The 19,352-nt window shown below is 39.6% G+C and overlaps 1 protein-coding gene across 1 annotated transcript in view; it reads left to right on the forward strand.

Annotated features, from left to right (window-relative positions):
• SEMA3A (semaphorin 3A) overlaps positions 1 to 19,352 on the forward strand; it is a 371,020-nt gene that overhangs the window by 340,405 nt on the left and 11,263 nt on the right. The window contains exon 15 of the mRNA XM_073551304.1: positions 3,995 to 4,062. Coding sequence (XP_073407405.1) covers positions 3,995 to 4,062 — 68 coding nt within the window. The remainder of the gene's footprint in view (positions 1 to 3,994; positions 4,063 to 19,352) is intronic.

Raw genomic sequence — 19,352 nt, forward strand, 5'->3', positions numbered from 1 at the left:
CTCACAGCGTCAATAGACATGTTAATACTACCCAAATAATGAAGGAATAAAAACAAAATTTTCAAAATATCTTGCGTTAGTCAACTTCAGGTATGAGAGTTCACATGAAGAAGTACACTCATTTACACTCCCTGCCATACAGTCAAATAGCTTACTAATGCATGTCGAGAGATGTTCAACCACACTAAATACGCTTGGGAAAATTATCAAGATCCACTGCTGGGAGCTTCCTCTGCAAATTGTTCGCCAATGACATGTCCGGAGATGCTGCAGGTCATGGTTGTATGCTTAATCAATGCAGGCTGCTCACCATAGCACAAAGCAATATGCTTCCTGATATTGTTGTGTTGAAAAAATGCTTCTGGAATATTCCTTGTACTAATGTGAGCAACCTGCATAACCTAAATGTTCTACCATGGCCTGCATCATCTCCAGACTTTTTTTTCCATTGAGCACTACTGGGATGTCATTGGTCGGCAATTGTAATGGTAACTACGGTGGGTCTTGATGTTTTCCATGCCCAAGTGCATTCAGGGTGGCAGAATATTCCACAGTCAACCATTATTAACTTCACTGATAGCATGCCAAGGTGTGTACGTGCGTGTATTTCTAAGCATGGCACTCATACGCAAAACTGAATAAATCGAGATGTTTTGAAAATTATGTTTCCATGTTGTCATCATTTGCATACCATTATCATGTCTATCAATCCAGTGATTTCCTGAATGCCACAATTTTCCATCACAGTGTTTTAGCATCAATGTTGAGGAGTGTACAGTATATACATGCATGTATGTGTATGTAATAGCAAGAGTCCTGTACATGGACGTGTTTTACAAATTAAAAATATAATACCATTTCACCGACCACATTCTGTTTCGCAGATTGATATAGGCTTCATGTATTATTTTTTAATCAATAATAATATCCATTTTAATAGCATTTCTCACTTTATACAATTGTATTGCGTATTTTAGGATGCACATTTTATCAATAATGTAATATTAATTATAAAAAATATTATGACACGCATTAGTTATAATAATATCGTCACAATTAAAAAGATTGAAAAGTTGCATGTCCACATCAAAGTTTCCATAGTCTTGACATTTTTTAAAAAGGTAATGAGGCCACTTTAAATTCTTCAGGCCTGGTAAGAAAAGAAAAAAAGTGAAATATCCTTCGAAACAACGCTTCACAGTCTTATCGAACAAAACGTCAGCAGTTTGCAAGCGGAGATCAATATTTCCAATTGCCCTGGAAGAAACTGCGCATACCTTCTCAATAAACGTATTCTGAAGAACATGTATTGATCTTTGTGTGACATGCTATTAGATGTGTAAAGAACTTGATCAGAAGTTGTTACATGACAAAAGATAACAATAGTACGTTATCCCGTCTTCTTTTTTTAAATCAAATATGGGATGACTTAAATGCACTTGTTGCATCACATGCTTTTCTGAAAGAACATTGCCTTTGAAATTCGACAATTCAGTTATTTGACTACATAATATGCATTATTATCTCTTAGCCGAAAAAGTAATGTGCTAAAAGTTTCTAAGATTTCCTCATTTTTTCTTAGTTTTAGCTGTGCTATACTTTCATCCACAGAATACAATCAGCAAAGGAATATTTACATTTGCATCCCCTCCACAGCCCTCTTAAAAGAGCCACAACTTTATCTATTTTTCCATCACCGTAGTTGCATGAGGGCTTGTTTTTACTTTTGAATGACATCCTCAATTTTACCATATAATGTATTAAAAAATGAGGAAAAATATCCAAGTGGGATGAAATAGTGAAAAAGCACAATTCTACCATAGTGTTTTGAGTTTTGCTTGTATGGCACTCGTTATATGGTAAAAATGTCCTTGCAGCATAATTCTCCAGATAAGTACAATTTCAATGACGCTAGGCTTTCATAGATTTTGGTTTTTATTCAAGTGGTGAAAAAAAAATCATATGCTTGAAAAAATAATTTAGGCTTGTTGTGACACCATTTTCCAAGACATCACATTTTTTTTTTGCATTTTTTCACATTTTTTTGCATTTTTTTTAGGGAGGTGTGACCAAAAAAAGTACAATTCTGGCTAGTGGTTTGATTTTTTTTCTCTTTATCTCGCTAAACTTATGGGTTATATATATATTCGTATATTTTAGTAGATTTCATTTTTATGGGGATAACAATACCAACTATGTTTATTTATCTTTTTTATTTAATCATTTCTGATAGCCAAAAAAGGGGTGAATTCCATTTTTTATAGTTAAAAATATATAGACATGTATATAATTTGTAAAGCGCTTTTTATTTATTACTTTGTTTTTTAGTCCTCTAAGGATACCTGACCCTTCAATAATTTGATCTCTTATATTATACACTGTGCTATGCAGGATTGCAGTGTACAGTGAAAATTGTTCATATCATGATGTTTATTTAAAACATAAAATGGTAATCTTGAAATTTCCATGCTGGCCTCTGGGGCTTTTTTGGATTCATACTTCCAATAACAGAAGATCCAAAATCACAATAGTCCATGTCACATCTGATCCTGCTCAATATATGTGCATGCAGCTCTTTCAAAAACGAATCCAGCAATACCTTTATATGGCCAGTACCTTCTACCATTACTGAGAAATCAGCATTTGAATTGCCATGAAAATGGACTTAAGTGCTCTTCCCTACCAAGCACCACCTACTGCTTGACTGACAGCCTATATACTATGTGAATTTAGGCAATGGAGCTATCTGTCCAGCAAGAGCAGATACGGACTGGGGCCGAAATTCAGTCCTGAAATTTGAAATCACACAAGCCCATATTGTCATTGTCCCCAAGAACCAGGTGGGATATATTATTAATATTACCCTGAATGGAGGAAAGTAAAATTTACTAAAACACCAATATTTCTAGTGATACCCATGGCCTGACGGAGTAAGTGATGAAGTCAGTGACTTTGTGCTCTGTCACAACTCTTAACAGTATGGGTGTCTTGAGAACAGCGATTCTGTTAGCAATGTAGCAAACACGATGGCCCCTGACCAGACAGATGCTTCTAGCATTTGCCAGAATTGCCAGATGGCCAGTCCGGCCCTGAGTCGGAGATGTGGTGCTAGAAGAAGACAAGAGCTGTGACAGAGTTTTCAGATCTACAGCCTCATTTGCAAATCAACTCAAATGCACATTTCTCAGGAATGGACTGACCTTTTAAGGGTAATCCTGAAAGAGCTGCATGAACACATAAGTAGTATGGGGTGTGAAATCCTACTGACAGATTCACTTTAATGCAAAAATAAGGGCGTCATTTGATCATTCTGGCTGTGTACATGTGTTGTTTTCTGAAAACACAGGAAGTTAAAGTCTAAAAAATAGCACTAGTGGTCAATGTAAAAAGTGCAAGATTTTTTCTAAAAACATTTTTAATACAGATTGTGATTAAAAAAATTTAAAACTTTTCAAAAATATTTTAAAAATATATTTAAAGCGAAACCCTGATTTAAATAACGGTTTATTTTCTGATGATGGCTTCCCTTTTAATGAGAATGTACCATAAAAAAGTATCACTTAACCACAGTATAGTTAAATGTGTTAATACTGTGAGTCAATTTACTAAGCTCTCCAATGATCGTAAGAACAGGAGGCCCAAGTCTAATGTGTGAATGAAGCCGCAGGGGGCATGGGAAATCACCACTCATGTAGACAGCGAATAGAACATTGGTCGCACTCACACTTGCTCATTACAGCTCCATCCACACTTTTGTGGACTTTTGGATTTCAAGATCCATGGACATCTTAGGTTTGTTTATGGGACTGCCCATTTGGCTAAGTTAATTGCATGGTAAGAATCTCATAACATATATGCTGCAAGTATGCCTTTTGTTGACTCCTATTGTTAATAAAAGTTTATATTTTTTAGCAATTGCCCTTGTATAGTCAACTATGCTACTCAAGACCGCTACAAAAAATAAAATTCCTTTTTTTATTTTCAATTTTGTTAGGCGTACAAGGAGACAAGATATCAGAAATGGGGATCCTCTAACACACTGCTCAGATCTACAGCATCATGGTGAGTAAAACCACAATTCCTCAGTAATACTGTGAATGATTTTCTCGTTAATGGTGGAAAACTACTGCCTTAAAAATATATAATAATTACAATTAGGCAAAAAGATTTACAGGTCTTTGGTTCAGTGACCACGTCAGTTGTCTGTGGCTGCCAGATCAATGCCTTGCCAACCTTCTCCTACCTGTCAGCATCCCTTGCTCCTCTTCTCATTAGCCCTAAGTCATTGATAAGGCACCAGGCTTGCTGGCATCTAGGAGCACATTTGAAAGGCTGCAATCTGGTGGCCCACTGAATCCTAAAGGGCATGTCACACTAAGAGATATCGCTAGCAATATCGCTATAACTAGTGACGTTATAGCGATATTGCTAGCGATATCTCTGTGTGTGATACTTACCTCCGACCGGCTCCCCCGCAGGTTATCGCTGATCGCGCGAGAACGTTCAGGACTGTTTCTCGTCGTCAGCTTCCTGTGGCGCTTCCTGCTGTGAGGACGAGCGACGCGTGGAGCCGGGCGGGAGGACGCAGGATCGCCTGGTGTGACAGGTAAGTAGCGATCCCCGTCCCCAGCAATGTCACTGGTGAGATCTGCCTATGTGGCAGCTCACTAGCGACCACTTAACGATGTACCAGCGATCCTGACCGCGTCATATCGCTGGTCGGGATCGCTGGTACATCGCTAAGTGTGACAGTACCTTTACACTGAACTCTAACAATTAATAGAATAATTCTTTTTTTAAACCCTGTTTCCTACAAAGAAAACTATTGTGAGAAATATTAACAATTATTGATTACAGACACATGCTATAGTCTAGTGATGACTCATTTTGCATCAAAAGTCCATGGAGATGGTGATGTATTTCCATCACAATGTTGGTGAATAAAGCAAACCCATCTCTCTTTGTGGGGTCTATTGTAGATCACACTTCAGTTTGTGCATAGAAGTGGAGAAAAGGCAACAAATAATTATTGGTTGAACATCTCTCTGTGTATGTCCAGTTTTACTATATGCTGAATGTGACTTGCTATCTTTTTTATACTATTATAACCGTATATACTTGAGTATAAGTCGACCCGAGTATAAGCTGAGGCACCTAATTTTGCCAACAAAAACTGGGTAAAATTATTGACTCAAGTTTAAGCTGGGCATGTATTGTCCCCTCATCCATATCCTGGTATGCATTGTCCTCTCATCCCTATTCTGGTATGCATGGCTCCTTATCCCCATCCTTGTATGCATGGCTCCTTATCCCCATCCTTGTCTGCATGGCTCCTCATCCCTATCCCAGTCTGCATGGCTTCTCATCCCTATCCTAGTCTGCATGGCAACTCAACCCTATCCTTGTATGCATGGCTCCTTATCCCCATCCTTGTATGCATGGCTCCTTGTCTCGTATCCTTGTATGCATGGCTCCCTGTCCCATCCTTTTATGCATGGCTCCTTATCCCCTATCCTTGCAGGCATGGCTCCTTATACCCTATCCTTGTATGCACGGTTGCTATAAAAAAAATCCTACTTGCCTTTCTGGGACAATTGACTTGTGTATTAGCCAAGGGGGCGTTTTCAGCACAAAATAAGTAGCTGTCCCTGGAATTTTCTTTTTCTTCAAAACTAGTTATTTGATAGATGTGTTGAAATATAATGTTAAGCTACTAGCATAGTAAAAAAGAGGCATCTGCTCAAATGGGTTTATAATGTAAAAAGGAAACAAAGGAATACAAACAACATATGGTCTAATCTAACCATAATGCCAAAGCGTAAAATTATGTCAATTTCCACACAACTGACTCATATAAAAATAAATGCTTACATAATACTAGCATGAAATCTACTATGATTGAGATTAACTTTGTTGTTCGTTTCCCCCACTTTGCATAAATGGCTATTTTCATTGAGGATAGGAACGAAACTGAACAGTGGCCATTTCTGTCCATTAGAGCACTACATTTTATACTGGTGTTACATAAGCAATGGGGACTATTTTTTTCCTAATACATTATTAATTTAGCGCTATTTATTAAGCGCCATATTTCAAAACGCTTTACAGACATTATCATCACTCTCCCTATTGGGGTGCTCAATGGGAATTTTCTACCAGTATCTGTGGAGTGTGGCAGGAAAATGCAATACTCCAAGGAAACCCATACAACCTCCTTGCTAATGTTGTCCTTGGTGGTATATAAATCCAGGACCCCAGCACTGCAAGGCTAATCACTCATCCAATGACTATGCTTCCCCAATTTAAGAGATTGCCCACTTAATGTTTATTTTATCAAATGTGCTATCGACATTATTTTCTAGGACCTACTAATATAGAAGTATTACAGTTTCCCCTCTTTAGTGCAGCCTTGTTCACAAGCTGCATGCAGTCCTGTTCTAAAAAAAATGGCTGCTGATGGAGGAGCATGTGACCAGATCTATCTACCAATTGAAATACACTGCACATGGGAAAGCTGCTTTTTAATTGGAAGAGGCTGATGGACAGGTCTAGTCTTATGCTCCTCCTTCAGCAGCCATTTTGGAAATAAAGGTGAGGAAGGTTACAAACTTAGGCTACTTTCACATTTACGGCTTTGCAATCCGACGGCCTGCAGTGGAAAGTCGGAATACCTGATCTGGCAGAAAACGCTGACATCTGATCCTTCTTTTGGCCGGATAAGGCGTAGCAGAAATTTAAATGAACAGATATGCCAATGTGTGAAGGGCTATGGGATATCAATTGGAGAACTGATTCCTGCTTTCTGCCCATGTAAAGGTGTTGCTGGATGAGAGAGAGAGAATTTTTTTTGCCGCATTGAGGGTTAACATTCAGACCCGAGGAAAGTTGCCGGGAATGCGCAGTGGGAAAAAGCAGTTCAGCACAGGGAAAAAACGTTGCATGGAAATTTTTTTCTGGACGCCAGACAGATGATTTTTGCCGCATCTGGCAAAAGCCGGACGGGACGCATGAGCATCCGGCGCAATGCGGAGCTAATAAAACTTTGGGGAAAAAACGGATCCGGTGGCAACGGGCGCCGGATCCGTTTTTTGCATATTTTGCCGCATCGTGCCGTAAGCTAAAAAACTGAAGTGTGAAAGTAGCCTTATGTAACTTTTCTAATATTGTAATTCATTGTTGGAAAATATGTTGAATGTATTATCTCTGTAGTACCTAAAGTTTTATTTTACATCTCTGTCTGCATTGCTTTAACTTATTTTTTGTGTCTTTATTTTGCAAATTTTCAATAATTTTTAAATTCCTTATAATATCTAGTAACTGTACGTCTTACAGGTCATACTAGATGGTAAATGTGCAGCGCTTCTCACAGATTATTAACCATCAATAATAAACACTGTTGCCTGTACTGCACAAAACCAAGTTTATTATTGTATTTTGTGGAATTTTTGTCCATTTTTCATTTTTCCTTGTTTTAATGGCCAAGTAAGGGTTAGAGAATAATCCAATATTTCATCTCTACATCCCCTTAGCTATATACGTCATTTATGAAACCACTTTTCATAAACAATTTTACATGACTTATGTGAAAGCAAACTCTGGGAACAGACACAGTTCTGTGTATTGTATGCTCACACATCTAATAGAAATACATTACGTATACTTTGCATTTGCTGATTTTTCAGGAATAGAAATGTTTTATAAGTGCTTTACATGAGATCTCTGTTCTTACTGCTAAAAGGAATGTGGAAAAGGAAATCAAAATAATCTGCAGAGTTTTGGTGGCACGAGTAGAAGAACTGGGATTCGCTTAGGGTGGATTGCTGTCAATTGGCTTGGAGCAACCAAGTAAAGAACTAAAAAAGGCAGCCTATTCAGTAAAGCAGCATTTTATTGATAACCATCCAAGATAACTCTAAAATCAAAATTGGTGACTTTTTTCAACGTTTCCGCAGCAGCAAAATGTTAAACCAAGCCAACTGCTTTCTCCACAATGACACTCGTTGGCTAAAACAACAGTTAAAGAAAGGGCTTGTCTACTACTTAGAATGATGACCTATTCCAAGGAAAATGCTGAAAAAGAGAATGGACCGCACATCCAAAAATCATACATTGATCTAATGCTGCTAGGCAAAAATATACATAACTGAACATGAGGTTGTTAGCTTAATATTCTGATCAGACTGTACAAAACCCACTGACACGTCACGGATGACCTTTTAGTGGGTCCCTATCACTCTAACGTAAATGTGATCAAGAGTAGATCATTGGAGATCGAAACCACACAACCCTATTGATCAGCTGTTTGCAGCACCCACTGTGGCTGGGTGTAAACATAACCGAACGATGTGGCTCTACACACTTTCTAGTGGCTGTTCTCGGTTATTGCAGCTCAAGTTTCACTGTAAAGAAAAGGAACTGAGCTAAAGTACCTCCCAATAGCCACTACACCATGTAAGGAGCCGTGCTGTTGCTGTTCATTCATATAATGTTTACATCTGGCTACTAGAGCAGCAAACAGCTGATTATGGAATGCTGGACCACTTACAATTTTATATTGGCCTTCAGTATCTAAGTAGTGGAGATTTCCAATGACAAATGTTTCAGTTTTTTTTAATCTTCTGTTTTGGTCAATTGTACAGTAATGTGTCTGCCCCCTTTAGACTTTAAAACACATGTTCTCCATACTGTAATTCATTAGAGAGATTTTCCTGAAGAACTAAATTTACCCATTGGAGCTAATCTAACCATCCTGGGTCCCATAGCACCAACATGGGTCGTCTTATGGTACTGTACATACACCTTTAACTACAGTGCTGTGCAAATTAATTGGGACAAAGCATTTTTTAAGTAAAATCGTAAGTTGGTTACCAGTCAGTGATTCAAACCAGTTTTAACTGCTTTGAACAGGTGTGAGTGCCTGTGGTGCGAGTGCCTGTTCAAAGCAGTTAAAACTGGTTTGAATCACTGACTGGTAACCAACTTACGATTTTAGTTAAAAAAATGCTTTGTCCCAATTATTTGCACAGCACTGTACTTGTAAAAAACACTTAAGGGAGTTAATAACTTTGTAGACACAGTAGTAATGATTTTGCTCTGTACTTTAATTCAAAGGCTCTACTAGTGTAATGAATAGACAAACTTGGTCTTCTCCTTTTGATATTTATATTTTGTTTTTCCATTTGAAGGAAATTTTCAGAGATTTTGGGATTTTGCTAAGAACGATGTAACACTATTATGCACATCATATTTAAGCATTTTTTAGCCATATTTCTGTGATTCATGGACCTATCAATTCTTTTTTGTAGCATTGCAATAGGTTTAAACAGTGTTAATCTATTTTTAATTTTTTTATCTAATTTTTTTCTACATTTTTATCTAAACTTATTTTCTATCTAAATTCTTCAGTAGATCTTCTCTTAAAGACATCCACCCATGAAGGTAATGATTTTAATAAATCAGTGTAAATGTATGTGATGTAGTGTGAGTGTATTAATATATACGCAGTTCTGCTCCTCTTCTCAGTGATGTCACCTCTTTTCAGACTATCCGGTTAACTCTATGCTCTATGTGTGAGCCAGAAGTCTCTTTTACAATGTATCCTCTATGGAGCCGTTCGTTCTGACACACCATAGGCTTACCTTGTAAAAGCGACTTCCAGGTCATGCATAGCGCAGTTTAACCCAGAAAGTCTGTAGAGCGATGACGTCACTTAGAAGAAGAGAAGGAACGACGCTCTACACTGGAAAGAGCAGTGGTAGGTGAGTATATTAATACACTCGCACTATATTACATGCATATATACAAAAATATTTAGAATTGAGAGTCCTCAGTGGTTGATACCTTTTAATGGCTAACTGAAAAGATGGTAACACATTGCAAGCTTTCGAGACTACTCAGGTCTCTTCATCAGGCATAGAAGAGACCTGAGTAGTCTCGAAAGCTTGCAATGTGTTACCATCTTTTCAGCTAATTTCTGTACTAATGTAAAATGCTTTTATTATCTTCAGTTTTGTATTACATTTTAAATTATGCTCAGTTATTTAAATACACATACTGTACACATGCCCCCAAATACATGCCATGTACCCTATACTTAATCCCATGGTTCTTGCTACTAATTAGACTATATAACGCTCTGCTCAGATTAGATATGAGTAAAGAGCGCCACCTTGTGGAACTACTGGCTACATTTCTCTTCCTTACATGGACAATTCAGGGTGATTTCCGGCTTTATGTACATAAAGCTTATTGAATGTGCATTAAACATAATTGAGTTCTCTACACCAGGGCCATTTTACATCTTTATGTAAGCAATGCTGTTTTAACTCACCGATGGCAAGCAGAGATCTTGAGCAACTTAAGGAGCTTGAGCAAAAAGTATTTAGCAAAGTTTCACTTCAAACTACAATAAAAACTAAATAGTTATATAATTGACCCTTAGACCCATTACTCTCGGCATTTTATTAAAATTGTTATCTGTTAAAGTTCCTTACTGTGTATTTTAAAACCATCTGCTTAGATGCAGTATATCTTCTGTGTAGATCTGTATGCTGTATAGTTATCCGGAAATGTTTTTCCTAACAGACCAACATGTAATGGGATTCTTGCTAATTTAATAGCTCTCCAGCACTAACTAATGCAGCCCCTGAGGACCTGAGTGACTTATTGCACCTTTACACTTTCAGGCTTATTTGTGTAAATGTTGTTTTACATGTTCTTCGATTACACAAAGCATTTAGATGCTGTAAAATATTAACGGCTTGTGGAGTTGTAAGCCGATTTGAAGCTTGGAGTTATTGTAATACTCCCAAACTGACACATTATACTTCTAAAGGTCTTTTTTCTACCATTAATCACTACATATTTGAATGAGCAATGAAATATAATAGAGATCATACATTACCAATAAATGGGACTAAAACATTTGCTAAAGCATTCTGCATCTGCGGGCCATGCATGTGCGTTCCTGTGCCTGGCTCTATATGCGCTATCTGCAGAGCACGTTTCCAGTTCATCGTTTCCATCTCCGCACAGTATATGAACATCTGAATCTATTATAAACCATATGATATATGCTTGATTTTTATTTTTGTGTATGATGTTCAGATGGTTGAATCGACCATAAAAATGATGAAAGCTAGTAAAAACAAACAAGGGGTCATCCTGCTGCAGTTTGTTTTCTTCTACGGAGGCCGCTGTTTAAACAGTTTTTTTGGATAAAGAAGTTTAGTCAAACACAATTCTTGATCAAAGCTTTAGGAACTATGATGTATATGGGAAAAAAAATCTAAATTCATACAGAGCTTGGTTATTGGGTGCAATAATATCTTTATTTTATTTTTGGACAGTACAAGGGAACTATTCCTCATAGATGCAGTAAGTTATTTAAAACCCTACGTAACTGTTTGCTTAAAGGGAATCTGTCAGCGGGGTTTTGTTATGTAATATGACAGCAGGATGAGGTAGAGACAGAGACTCTGATTTCAGCATTGTATCACTTAGTTTCCTGGGTGCAACAGTTATGATATTCACAGTTTTCTCTGCTGCAGATTGAGCCAAGCTCAATTATTAATCTGTGTATAATCCTGTCCTCACCACAGCTTCTTGTGTACATTGCATATTGACAGAGAGCTGCTAATCAGAGCTAGGGATGTGGTTGGAGTAGGAAGCATGAGGCCAGTTGTCTTATAGTGGTAATCTACTGAGGATAAAGCACTGATTTGTTTTTTTATCAAAACAACGCATAGCATAGTAAGTGACACATCACTGTATTTAGATTCTCTTCCACTACATCATGGGGCTCTCAGATTGCATGACAAAAACCTGGTGATAGATTCCTTTTATGGTTATGCCCTTGGTCAAAATTGGAGATTTTTTTAGGAGAGAGATTTTACAAAAATAAACATCAATGTGCAATGTGTTGGTGTTTTAATCTACCCCCAATCTCCAAATTTTTTTCATTTTGTTTATTGCTAAGGGGACCAACCACCGCTGAGGTCTAGCAGCAGTTGGTGTCCATGAACAATACTTTCAAATATTGATGAGTGAACGTGCTCAGATAACGTCTTATCTGAGCCAGCTGGGTGGTATCCGAGTATCTCAGACATGATCATATACTGTGTTTGCATCCCATGGCTACATAATTTGCAGCAGTTAGAGAGCCTCAACACATACAAGGATTGTCTGATTAAAGAATCCCCTCTTGATTTCAGGCTGTCTAGCAGCCACAAATCATGCAGATGCAGGGACTCAAACATAATATGCAAACAAGCCCTAGGTACGTGGATAACAACCGAGCATGCTCGGCTAAGGCATTATCAGAGCACATTTGCTCATCACTACTAGAAACTTTTCCAGCTGAGCTTGTTATCAATGCCCTGAGGCTGGTCGGGACGATAGGAGCACTAGTACCTCCTGATTTTGGCCACCTATTTTACACCCCACTGTATGTGCTGCAGAGGTAGTGTTGGCTCATATAGCAGCATTGGTGCAAGCACAGTCCGGGACAGTGATGATGCTGGTCTGAACTCCACATGGAAGCCTGCCACCACAACAACTAGAAAGCCAGGAGACTGGGGACTGGCCCGCTTCTGCTTTGAAGAAAGAGAAAAATTCTTTAAAGGATATTGAGTTTTCAACAAGAGCTTAGGTTTTCAATGATTAATAGCAGCATGTTCTTTATTTGGGACTGGACACATGTGACAAATTGCAGCTCCACAGTTAGACTTGCCATATAAGCAATGAGAACCATTAAGCTTTTTAGATGAAGCTTTAGTACCAGGCATAACATCAAGACTCAGAGCTAAAAATGATCAAATATATTCGAGTGGCATTGAATTCTACTTGAATATAACAAAAATCTGCATTTGACAAAAGTGTAATTTGTTTCCACGCTGTTCAGAGATAAAGGAGCCCCTGGTTGCCATGATTCTGAAACATAACAGGCCATTAAAAGGTTAAAAAATGAAACCTAAATGCTCACTTTTGCCCATCCAGCCCTCGTCACATCTTATATTCACCGCAATTGCTGTATCAACAGTATGGTTCTCTGCCCATGCATGCGCACGCCGTCACCTTTCACACTTGTGCCCACCAAACCTGGGCCTCATCAGGGCTGGAGGTCTTGGCCAAGCATGAGAAGATGTAGGGGTTTAGCACTCATAGCAGTGATAAGAATATGTGGCATTGACAGGAAAGGTGATGTTGAGGAGCGGAAGGTCTAGAGTGATGAGCTGTAAGAAGCATAATTTTTTTGCTTGTTTTTTTCACATCTTACAATTATTATGTTTATTTCTGAGCAAAATAAGGGACATTCGATTTCCCCCCAAAATCCACTCAAACAGGCATTTTCAAATTTTGCCTGTTCCACTCATGCTTACTTGGAAGTTCTAGGCGATGTTAAAAAAGAAATTTGTCCAAACTGAAGTGGAGGTTGTGTGGCACCAGCTCTTCACATACTACAGGTCTTTTCCCATATACGGAACATATCAGAGAATAGCAGCGCTTATTGATGGTGCACACCTTACCAATCAATCGGTAGCATTCAAATGGTGAACAGAAAATGGCACTCACCAAGTACTACAACATACGTGTTCTTTAATCCATTAGGGATGCAAACAAGATGGCAGGCAGCGAGTGGGCAAGGAGGTAGTGCAGGACAACGGCCGTTTCACGCTGTCAAGGGTCTTCTACGGGTCCAAATTATGATTTCTATTCACAATTTAAAAAAATAATCTGATGTTTCCAGTTACTTAGAAAATATGCAACCTACAAAAAAGAACGCCACACTGAAATTTGGAAATTAAAATGATTTATTTATTACATTGATAAAAAAAATATTAAATAACACATTTTTTTATCTATTTAATAAATAAATTCTCATTTATTTGTGATAAAAAAAATTATAGGTGATTAATGAGCACAAATAAATGGGTGAGGGGAGATTGGTTACATAAATAATGGTAGGCCCAATATACAATGATCAATACTAAATTGAATTATAAAACATGTGGATAATCATTATGTGATTATAAACAGATAAGAAAAAATGTCATATATATAAAAGTGCATTTTGAAGTTGGCCATTTTGGATCCAACTTTTATTTTTTCCAATGGGAATAGGGTCATTTGACACATCAAACTTATTGAGAATTTCACAAGAAAAACAATGGTGTGCTTGGTTTTAATGTAACTTTATTCTTTCATGAGGTATTTACAAGTTTATAACCACTTATAAAATGTGTTCAAAGTGCTGACCATTGTGTTGGATTGTCAGTGCAACTCTCTTCTCCCACTCTTGACACACTGATAGTCTGAATGTGATAAAATAATCAGATGCCGTACAAAGACACAATATAGCATCCAATTTTTACTGATATATAGCTGCTGTAAAAAACGGATTCCACAAACGTGAAAAGGGAAAAAAATTGTCCCACTTTTCTGCATGCGACTTTGAACGATCTTTTTATACTGTTGTGTGACCCTAGCATTAGTTAAAAAAGAATTCAAGAAAAGGAAATTATTTAAACATGGTTTAATATAGTTGTTTCATAGAAATGACCATTCTTCTAAACAGGGACCCAAGTAATAGGTTTTCTACTTGTGTGGTATAGGGAAAGTTAAAACACCTTCATTGGTTGCTTAAGTCTCCAGCACTCTCAGTTTTTAATTACCTTTTGCGGGTCACCTTGGAAATGTGACCTTGTCACTGGATGTTCTGGTGGTCTCTTTCTTTACTAGGCATTGTAAATATTTTCTTATCCTACTGTGTTTTTATCATGTAAGGTGTGATGCTCCTGGTTTATGTTACTTAGCTACCTTAAATGCTAATTTGCTCAACTGTGTGGCCTGTTTAGAAAGTTTGGGAGTATAAACAATATTTTCAATAAAGGGGATAGTGGCTTGTAATTGCTAAGTGATTTTTTTATGGCATGATTAATATACAGGAAACTCTGTTCTTGTGAAAGGAAATAATTAGTGGAACAATTTAAGCTTCATTGTTTGTTCTCCAAATTCGTCAAATGTAAATATATTATGGATATAATTGATTGGAGATTGCTTCCTCAATAACATTGCCACTGATTGTAAATCTCTCCATAAAACTGTGGAAAACAATATCCAAGTGTAATATATTACCGAAAACTTGTTTTTAAATATACAGATACAAACTGAATTAAAATAGAAAGCCACAAGGCTAGATTACATACAATGTAAAGTATACCTCCCAATGTCCTTGTAAAGACGGAACCTACATTGAGGAATATCAGTTATAATGGGTTTTCTACTTTATGCATCCTATAATTTGCGCTATATAAAACATTACAAGTTCTCAGCATGGATAAAGTGGAATATTCTTGAATACCAAAATAATTAAATATATTTTGAATTTTTTTTTGAACATTCTGCTAGATTTCACAATTGGGTTCTTTATGGGTGGTCCAACTGAAATTTAGGGGCTTTTTAATGAAGACCCTTAAATAGCCAAAACAGCAGACTGATAAAAATTTCCTTAAGTGAAGTTATAGGGATTAATGGAAAATATTATTGGATCTCTCCCTATAGATGATAGTTTGTCCAGTTAATTCATTTTGATCCTAAAGAGGTATTATATTAACATTTGATAATGTACAGGAAATACTACTGGAAAGGCTTCCATAAAACACAGGTGTTTATCTTTATTAATATTTATATTAGAGATGATTAAATCTTTTGCAAGTCAAAATAACTAGCCTCCGAAAATGTTTCCCAATAATTTGATTGACAGCAAATATAGGTACTCAGTGTCCTGTAAAGACCTGTTTAGCACTTTGTCTCATTATTATTATTAATAATTATTTATGTAGCGCCATTAATTCCATGGTGCTGCACATGAGAAGGGGGTTACATGCAAAGTTATAGATATCGTTAACAGTAAACAAATTTACAATGACAGACTGGTACAGAGGGGAGAGGACCCTGTCATTGCGGACTTACATTCTACGGGATAGTGGGGAAGAGACAGAAGGTCGGGGGTGCAGCAGCACTGGTGGTGATGAGGCGGCAGCTCAGGCGGTTGTGAGGTGGCAGAATGGTCATTGCAGGCTGTAAACTTTCCTGAAAAGATGGGTTTTCAGGTTCCGTTTGAAGGATCCGAGGATGGTGGATAATCGGACGTGTTGAGGCATGGCATTCCAGAGGATAGGGGATATTCGGGAGAAATCTTGGAGGCGGTTGTGTGAGTAACGAATAAGTGTGGAGGAGAGTAGGAGGTCTTGGGAGGATCAAAGATTACATGAGGGAAGATATTGGGAGATTAGTTCAAATATATAGGGAGGGGAAAGGTTGTGGATGGCTTTGTAGGTCAGTGTTAGTAGTTTGAACTGGATTCATTGGGGAATTGGGAGCCAGTGGAGGGATTTGCAGAGGGGAGAGACAGGAGTAGCGAGGAGAGAGGTGGATTAGTCGGGCAGCAGAATTGAGGACAGACTGGAGTGGTGCAAGAGAGTTAGCAGGGAGGCCACAGAGGAGAGTGTTGCAGTAGTCAATGCGGGAGATGATGAGGGCATATACAAGAGTTTTAGTAGATTGAGGACTGAGGAAGGGACGGATTCTGGAAATATTTTTGAGTTGGAGGTGACAGGAGGTGGCAAGAGATTGGACGTGTGGTTTGAAGGACAAGGCAGAGTCGAGAGTTCCTCTGAGGCAGTGGATTTCTGGTGCAGGAGAGAGCATGATGCTGTTTACCATAATAGATAGATCGGGTAGAGAAGATACGTGAGATGGAGGAAAGATAATGAGTTCAGTTTTGTCTACGTTGAGTTTTAGGAAGTGAGAGGTGAAAAAGGAGGATATGGCTGATAGACACTCTGGGATTCTGGACAGCAGAGAGGTGACATCTGGGCCAGAGAGGTAGATCTGAGTGTCGTCTGCATACAGGTGGTACTGGAAGCCATGGGACCTTATGAGTTGTCCTAGGCCAAGAGTATAGATGGAAAAAAGTAGGGGCCCCAGGACAGAGCCTTGGGGACTCCAACAGAGAGGGGGCTGGATGAGGAGGTAGTGTGGGAGTGGGATATGCAGAATGTGTGGTGAGAAAGGTATGAGGAAATCCAGGACAGGGCAAGGTCTTTGATGCCAATGGAAGAAAGAATCTGTAGCAGTAGACAGTGGTCAACTGTGTCAAAGGCAGAGGACAGGTCGAGAAGGAGGAGGATGGAGAACTGTCTGTTAGCTTTGGCTCTGAGTAAGTCATTAGTAATTTTGGTCAGGGCAGTTTCAGTGGAGTGGTGGGGGCGGAAGCCAGATTGCAGGATGTCAAGGAGTGAGTTAGATGAGAGGTGGGAGGAAAGTTGAGCATGGACATGCTGTTCAAGGAGTTTGGAAGCAAACGGGAGCAGTGATTTGGGGCGATAGCTGGGCATAGCAGTTGGGTCAAGGTTTGATTTTTTGAGGATGGGTGTTATGGTGGAATGTTTGAAGTAAAAGGGGAAGGTACCAGAAGTTAGGGATAGGTTGAAGAGATGGGTTAGGGCTGGAATGATCATGTTAGTGAGGTTGGGGAGCAGGTGCGAAGGGATGGGGTCAAGTGCATGTTAGGAGTCAGATTTCTCCGTTTACTCCTCAGGGATCCAGACCCTCACATTCTGCAGTCTCCTGTTGTTTATCTACTGCAGAGGAGATTGCAGAGGAGATTGCCTTGCAGCAAATCTCTCCTGAGGCTAAGTCCTTCTGTCCTCCTACTGAGCATGCTCATGGGACGATCTCCCATTGGAGATCGGGAGTCATGTGCTCAGGTCCCGCTCCAGATCTCATTGGTCCATCTCAGAGATCTGGAGGCTTGCGGAAGGTCACGGCTGCTATAAAAGGCACGCATGGCTGTTTCACCATGCGCTAGTATAGACTTACTTGCTGCTGCGTGTATGAGGACGGATGTATGATTCTGGTGAATGACTCATTATAAAACCCCTTCCCTCTGATATTACGCATGTGGTTAGGCACTGAGTTAGAATCAGCGCCAGCACTTTCTCTGCTGCAACATCCACAGCTGCTAGCATCCGACATTGCGCTTGCGTCATAGCTTTGTCATTTAGCGGCAGTGTCCACGCCGTGCTGCAGTAGCAGCTCTCCTTAGCGTCCGCAGCTGCGACGCCGCACACACGTTAGGTCTAGACGGACGTAGTGCCGCCGTCTTGGGCTACTCCTGTGACCTAATACCGTGTGTGTATTTTCACTGATACTGTGACCTCAACAGGCTCAGTCTGTGTATTTGTGTTTATTTGGCATCTACTGTGACTTAACAGAGATTGCTCTGCGCACCTGGGTGACGTTTAACCCTGTGCACTTTACCGCCATATTGCTCCTGCCACCACTTAGCAGTGGTTATATCACCGACTGCACGGTGGACCCCGAGCGGCGAACGCACTTTATTATTATTTTTATTTAGTGTGTTCTGCCATTCCTAACATTATACTAGCGCCAGGGTCTGGCTAGTGATGGCCGAACAGCAGCAACTCTTACAGTGTATTCGGCAGCTTGAGGGCCACTTGGCCACTCTTGAAAGGGCTCTCTCAGCTGCACAATCCGCTGAAGCTGCTGTAAAGTCAATCATAGACGTGTTTTCCCATATGTCCACGTCCTCCCTCGCGCTGACAGTTACCCGCCTCCCGTTGCCCGATACATTTTCTGGCGATGGCGCCTCCTGTAGGGGTTTCGTCAGCCAGTGCTCTATTCAGCTGGAGCTACTGGCTGCGCGATTCCCTACGGAACGGGCCAAGGTGGGGTTTATTGTATCCCTGCTGTTGGGCAAGGCGTTGGAGTGGGCTACGCCACTATGGGAGTGTGGTGACCCAGAGGTTCGGACTGCTGCTCACTTTCTAACGGCTATTAAGCAGGTCTTACTCGGTCCACGGGTCACGCACGACACCTCTCTTCAGCTTCTTGCTTTGACTCAGGGTTCCCTCTCGGTTAGTCAGTATGCCGTCCGTTTTCGGACACTGGCTTCCAAGCTGGAGTGGTCCGATAAAGACTTTATCCCTGTTTTGGAGAGGTTTGGCGGAGCATGCTAAAGATGCTCTCTCTACCAGAGAGGTTCCTGCAAGTTTGGAAGATCTGATTGCCATTTCCACCCACATTGACCTCCGTTTTTCGGATCGCGGTATGGAGCGTGCCCAATCCAAATGGAAGGTTACCTCGGCTCCCAATTTTTTTGAGCCTCTGGAACTACCCGAGCCAGAGGTTCCACCCTCAGAGCCCATGGAGGTGTCTTGCGCCGTTCTCCAGGCGCGTCCGGCACAAGAATTCAGTTGCGGTTATCATTGTCTACACGCTGTTTCTCAGAACAACAGTGCCCCGCAATGGCCAAACTCTGTGCCGCT

This window comes from Dendrobates tinctorius, unplaced genomic scaffold (genome assembly GCF_039654945.1).
Source record: "Dendrobates tinctorius isolate UK_male_01 unplaced genomic scaffold, ASM3965494v1 ptg000174l, whole genome shotgun sequence".
Classification (NCBI taxonomy): domain Eukaryota; kingdom Metazoa; phylum Chordata; class Amphibia; order Anura; family Dendrobatidae; genus Dendrobates; species Dendrobates tinctorius.